The 6,899-nt window shown below is 36.4% G+C and overlaps 1 protein-coding gene across 14 annotated transcripts in view; it reads left to right on the forward strand.

The window, feature by feature from the left end:
- The window catches only part of ryr1b (ryanodine receptor 1b (skeletal)), a 123,620-nt gene extending 116,721 nt beyond the window's left edge, over positions 1 to 6,899 (forward strand). For all 14 annotated transcript variants that reach the window (XM_048168711.1, XM_048168715.1, XM_048168708.1 and 11 more), the window contains 11 exons: positions 12 to 142; positions 240 to 282; positions 379 to 512; positions 2,007 to 2,067; positions 2,172 to 2,318; positions 2,396 to 2,530; positions 2,602 to 2,758; positions 2,873 to 2,937; positions 4,601 to 4,701; positions 4,801 to 4,852; positions 5,215 to 6,899. In XM_048168711.1, the coding sequence (XP_048024668.1) occupies positions 12 to 142; positions 240 to 282; positions 379 to 512; positions 2,007 to 2,067; positions 2,172 to 2,318; positions 2,396 to 2,530; positions 2,602 to 2,758; positions 2,873 to 2,937; positions 4,601 to 4,701; positions 4,801 to 4,852; positions 5,215 to 5,310 (1,122 nt within the window). In that variant the 3' untranslated portion in view covers positions 5,311 to 6,899. The remainder of the gene's footprint in view (positions 1 to 11; positions 143 to 239; positions 283 to 378; positions 513 to 2,006; positions 2,068 to 2,171; positions 2,319 to 2,395; positions 2,531 to 2,601; positions 2,759 to 2,872; positions 2,938 to 4,600; positions 4,702 to 4,800; positions 4,853 to 5,214) is intronic.

The following is a 6,899-nucleotide window of genomic DNA, read 5'->3' on the forward strand; positions in this document are numbered from 1 at the left end:
TGCATGTCCAGGTTCCTTTGGTCATCTTTAAGAGAGAGAAGGAGCTGGCCCGTAAACTGGAGTTTGACGGTCTGTATGTAACTGAACAACCAGAAGATGATGACATCAAGGGCCAGTGGGACAGACTTGTCCTCAATACACCGTAATACTACTGTATTATTATTATTATTATTATTTATAAATGTATAAAGATGTATCCCTGTTATCTGAAATGCCATTCCCTTTTATTTTACACTTAGGAGCTTCCCGAACAACTACTGGGATAAATTTGTGAAGAGAAAGGTCAGGGGCGTGCTATACTTGTGTGTGCAGATGTTTCCCTTCGTCTGTTGAGAGATGTTGAAGTCTGAGCGTGTTTATGGTGTGTCTGTGTTGCAGGTGCTAGAGAAGTATGGTGATATCTACGGTAGAGAAAGAATCGCTGAGCTGCTGGGCATGGATCTAGCGTCTCTTGATGTCAGCGCTATGACACACGAGAAGAAGCCTCAGCCTGATCCTTCAATGTTCACATGGTACAGAAAGATGCAAGACACACTCATAAGTCACCAAAATTTCAATATAAAGTAACAAGAATTGATTCAATACCACAGCAAACAAATATGTCAAAGGGTAGGTTTGGAAGTGACTAAATATGAGTCACTGAGAGTGAGAGTGTTGTTGAGAGTGACTAAATAAGTGAGAGTGACTAAATAATGACAGAATTAAAAGTTTGGGGGGAACTATCCCTTTTACAGTTTCATTGATGATTTTTGATGCAGGTGTTTTGGAAAATGCAAATGATGAGACAGTAAATTAAATAATAAATAAACGTAAAAAGTAATAAATGAATTATGTGTTTACACAGATGTTATAATGACTTTTTACAGTCTTTTTTAGATGCAATCCCATAATTAGATTAATAGATTGGATTAATATATCCAGTAAATAGATTTAAGAACAATAATAAACAAAAAATGCAATAAATTAGCATAGAAATTAACAAATAAACAAAGAAATTAACATATTTTTATTCATTTTAATAATAAAACCTATAATGTAAATTTAAAGGGTTAGTTCACCCAAAAATGAAAATGATGTCATTAATGACTCACCCTCATGTCGTTCCAAACCCGTAAGACCTCCGTTCATCTTCAGAACACAGTTTAAGATATTTTAGATTTAGTCCGAGAGCTTTCTGTCCCTCCATTGAAAATGTATGTACGGTATACTGTCCATGTCCAGAAAGGTAATAAAAACATCATCAAAGTAGTCCATGTGACATCAGTGGGTCAGTTAGAATTTGTTGAAGCATCGAAAATACATTTTGGTCCAAAAATAACAAAAACTACGACTTTATTCGGCATTGTCTTCTCTACCGGAATCCTTTCCATTGAACTGATTCCATTGAATTGATTCCATTGAATTGATTCCATTGAACTGATTCCATTGAATTGATTCCATTGAATCCTTTCATCTGTCGGCGTTGGTAATGCACTTTTACGTCGCCGTGGTTGTTTTTGGCGATTAGGACATCCACGACATGCACACTTATGCACCATTTTAAAAAATATAGAAATACCAAAATACAAACAATGTAGAATAGCTTGAATACAGCGTGCGTCTCCCTCAGACTGTAAACGAAGCTCAGGCGCACCGGATAACACGTCAACAGCGTCTTACATCAGCAGCGATGTGTTCTGAAGATGAACGGAGGTCTTACGGGTTTGGAACGACATGATTTAAAAAAATAATGACTACATGATTTAAATCTTTGATCTATCTATCTATATATATATATATATATATATATATATATATATATATGATTCACTAGAGCTATAGTTCACAACAGCTCATTAAAGTTATTCATTTTGGGAATCGGTTGGACTATACTACTTTTTATTTTTAATTCCCTAAATGAACCTGTTCATAAGAGTCATTTGTTTGAGAATCGAACTACTCATAAACATGATGGTATAATAGAATGGAGATTCTGTTTTGCATTATAAAATATCATGAATCCACAGGTTGACATCTATCGACATCAAATACCAGATCTGGAAGTTTGGAGTGGTGTTCACTGATAATGTGAGTTTCAGTAAAGACAAAACTGATGTTTCTGTATATATATTTCATCACGCTGAGGATATTCATAACAACGATCAATCATTTGGATTCTGTTTTGCTCTTAGACGTTCCTGTATCTGGTTTGGTATTCAGTCATGTCACTGCTTGGCCACTACAACAACTTCTTTTTCGCCTGTCATCTGCTGGACATCGCCATGGGCGTCAAAACCCTGCGCACCATCCTGTCCTCTGTAACCCACAATGGAAAACAGGTACAGCTCTCAGAGATCATCGTATTTGTGATTACGATCTGTTCTGGATATTAATCTTGATGGTGACTGTGGTTTAGCTGTTGATGACGGTGGGTCTGCTGGCTGTGGTGGTCTACCTCTACACCGTGTTGGCCTTCAACTTCTTCCGAAAGTTCTACAACATGAGTGAGGATGAAGATGAACCGGACATGAAGTGTGACGACATGATGACTGTAAGTGTCTCATTTGGTTGAATTACGCTCTCTCATTTCACGCCTGACCGTGATCACGTCTTCTCTCTCAGTGTTATCTGTTCCACATGTATGTGGGTGTGCGAGCCGGTGGCGGTATTGGAGATGAGATCGAGGATCCGGCTGGAGACGAGTATGAACTGTATCGTGTGGTCTTTGACATCACCTTCTTCTTTTTTGTCATTGTAATCCTGTTGGCCATCATTCAAGGTGAGGATTGTGTTTTTAGACCCTGTGGGCAATTTAGTACTCTGTAAATGTAATATTTGAAAGGTTTCGACATTATATTATGTCATGATGAAATGATGTTTGTGTTGTGTGCAGGTCTGATCATTGATGCCTTTGGTGAGCTGAGAGATCAGCAGGAGCAGGTCCGAGAGGACATGGAGGTACAACTGCTCTTTATATATTGGCATACTTCACTCAAGTACGCAAAATGTCATTCAGATCTTTTGCGCTGGCAGTAACCAACCTCGGGGTTTCTTTGGGGTTTTTTTGTATAATCTTTTTCACATAAGCCCACCCCTAAATGGAACGTAGAAACAAAACAAACTATGACAGGTCACTTTATGTGTAAATCAATTCTCTTTGTTGCTAAATGGGGACTTTTTGGACAGAATCGTCCATTGTTCATTTGCGTCGCTTCAGAAATTCTCTCCTTTGGCCTCATGGGATAGGAAAGCGTCCATTAGATGTGCACTTTGGAATCTTGGCAGAAGTCGTAGGTCATCAAGATACTTTTTCCGCTGTTTTTTATGGATACTACTCATTTCACACACAGTTTTTTGCCTACTTTGTAGTAGGGAAGTAGCATATTCAGATATAGGGATCAACCAGTGTTGCCAGATTGTGTCCACGATTTCCAGAAAAGTTCACCAAAACCTGCCCACTCAAAGACAAACCCACCTAAAACATTAACAGCCAAAATAATGTGATTATTACCATGTCAATCAAGGTTGATAAGGACCATTTTTATCTCCTTAAAACAAAACAATGATGACAATCCCTAAAATAATCAAAATGGATCAAAATACATTACATTACAAATACATTAAAGAGAATTAGCAAATATGACTAAAATGTCCAGGTTGAAACTATGTTAAAATGGCAATAAATAAAGGAATTAACAGATGACTTTAACACTCGGAAAAACAAATGCATCATTTTCAATGTCAGCAGTAAGAATAAGCCAATTTAAGCACAAAAAGTGCCCAATATAAGTGATTGGAAAAAGCCATGTAATTAGCAGGCATTTCACACGTTCATGCACACACCAAAAATGATGCATACTGTACAATAATCCGACAACAAAAAAAATGTACACTACACATTATTTTTCTGTGATACTTTCCTTATTATACATATTTCTAACATAACATTAAAATAACAAGACTAAACATAAAAACAAAGGGGGCAAAAATGCAAGTTATTGTAAAAAACAGCCCAAATTTTGTAGACCCACCCAATGTCTTTTTCTCTGGTCCAACCCATTCAAAAGAAGCCCAATTGGGTGGGAACCCACTTAATCTGGCTACACTGGGATTAACTTTAACTAGCTTTCCCAACTAGATCCTCTTCAAACTGTTGCTTCACCATGACAGTGGTTGACCTCAAAGAGAAAACTGGTGAAGAAGTTTTTGCTAATGTTTGCCACAGCACCCCCTTCTGACAATCCTGAGACTGCAATGTGTACTTGTGTTATGGATTGCACGTCCTGATATTGCTGAGTTAGATGCGTTCCTGGGTCAACGTATTTTGTTGATCCTGGAACAACATTCTAGTCTGAAAATTTAGTCTTAACCCTATTCCTACCCCTAAACCTAACCCTACCCATGAGTTATCCCAAAAATCAGAGGGAAATGTTAGATGAATAACACTGATGTAGAAGCACCAATTCATGATTTTAAGCCTAAACTTGACAGAATCTGTAAACTTGTCCCTGAAATCTGATTGGTTGATTTGAGTTCAATGATTTGAACTCAACAATATCAGGTTATGCGTTATGGATTACAGTCTGACACATGATATGATGTTTTTGTTGTTTTTCCAAAGACTAAGTGTTTCATCTGTGGAATTGGAAGTGACTACTTTGACTCGACTCCGCATGGCTTCGAAACGCATACGATGGAGGAGCACAATTTAGCCAACTACATGTAAGTGTACTGTACTTTTTTTTTTTATTATTCAGAAACAGTGCAAGCTAATATTTTGTTTCCTTATTTTGAAACTGTGTCTTTTTTTACACCATGCAGGTTCTTCCTGATGTATTTAATCAATAAAGACGAAACGGAGCACACAGGACAGGTCAGTGTCATTTTATTCTTATTTTCTTATCCAAATAAAAGTAAAAAATAAACTGTAACAACATAAGAAATTGAGTTATCTAAAAGCTCGTTTCTGCCATGAAACAAAAATAAAAAAGGTAATTGCGAATTTTTATCTCACAATTCAGACTTTTTTTCTCACAATTGCGAGATTTAAACTCAATTGCATGATATAAAGTCAGAATTGCGAGTTTATATCATGCAATTCTGACTTTATAACTTGCAATTGTGTTTATATAAAAAAAGTGTGTGTATATATAGTAATTTTAATTTAAATATTTTTCACTTTTTAATACTTTGCTCAATTTACATTTACAACATTAGATGTTTCTCTCTTTCTAGGAGTCATATGTATGGAAAATGTATCAGGAACGATGCTGGGACTTCTTCCCTGCTGGTGACTGTTTCAGGAAGCAGTATGAGGATCAACTTAGCTAATTCTGAAGCCTGGAAAGTGTGTGTTTGTGTGTAAGAGTATCATTTCTGGAATTAAGATCAAAGAGAAAATTGTGAAAAATAGCCAAAAGAAGGGAACAAGAGATAAACGACCGACGGTAGCCTTGATTTGACTCTCACGACCTTCGTCTTCAGTCAACAGATCAGACAAACTCGCTTATAATACTTAAAACCTTTCATTTCCCCGTGTTTGACTAAACGAGAGAGAAATGAGCAAACATCGTTCATTAGAAGAAAGTATTTTAAACTGTATATATACACTACATGGCCTTTATTTCTCCACTAAGGACTTTTTTGAATCAAATCAAGCCAAAACGAACAAACACCCCTAAACAAAGCCTTCCTTTCCTCTCTGTTTTGTCTGTGTCACTATGAATCTAAAAAAATCTCAGTGCCTAATGTTGAATCTTAACAGTATGGTGAGGATTTAAGTATGATTTTATTGATGGTTTTTTTATGTGTAGTTATTGATAGATCTTTTTATGTGTAGAGTAGCTGTCTAGATCTAATATTATGTTTATTTATTCACGTACACCACAGAAATATAGCCATACGAGCGGGCGCATCCTGCTCTGTGACTTATATATAGAGCATTTTGACAAATATCAAGCCAGGCTTTTTCCCTGGTATATCGAGCGAATGTGAGAATGCGTGCAACCGAAATATCTTAATACCATTTTATTCTCCAGAGGAAAGTATTAGAACATCAAGATTTCTTTCTTGCCTCTGTTTCAAGTTTCAGAGAATTACAAATGGTCTCATGAGAACTTTTAACCTTGTAAAAATGTGAAACCACCTGTTTTGCACTCTAGAGTCTTATAATGGGATGCTGTATCTATGCCAAGCACACACTTCTACATAATGCTGTATTACAAATATAGAGAGGTGAAGAGAGTTTTATTGAAAATGTCCTCTCTAGATTTACTAGACGATGTCCTTTCACTCTGATTATGGAAAGAAGCACTATCGTGTCTATATGTAATAATATTACACAGTAATATTGTTGTTGCTATTCTGTCATTTAAGACCTTGACGTGAACTTTGCTGTGTCGTTCAGATAGCAAGACTGCAACTTAATTTATCCACTTAAATACATAGATGATATATTTTTGTTGGAGCTCCAAATAATTAAGATACTCTGAACTCATCGTGTCACAACTGAGTATTTATTATGTACTTTTTTTTGGTGAGGGGGATTTAGGACAGAATTTAATAGAAAAGTGGAAACGGAATGTGAGATAGATTAAGTTAACGTAGAGGTAACAAAGACGATGTGTTTTTGCCTTTTAGATTTTTATTCTTCTTTTTGGCGAAATCTCATACTTTATTTTTGTTGAATATAGACGAAGTGTGTAGGCGTAGGTATCTGATATTTGTGCATCAGACGTCTTGAAGAGACTGAGACAAACTCACACATGCATGTTCCACCTCGTGTGTTCTGCACATTAAGAGCGTGTGTCGAGGTCTTTTGTTGAGCTCGCAGAGGAAAGTAATCAACTTGTCTGGATCTGACTGTGTATCAGGCTGAATCCTGTGTTTCGATGCACATTAAACAGATTCCAATATTTTAA

This window comes from Megalobrama amblycephala, linkage group LG19 (genome assembly GCF_018812025.1).
Source record: "Megalobrama amblycephala isolate DHTTF-2021 linkage group LG19, ASM1881202v1, whole genome shotgun sequence".
NCBI lineage: Eukaryota > Metazoa > Chordata > Actinopteri > Cypriniformes > Xenocyprididae > Megalobrama > Megalobrama amblycephala.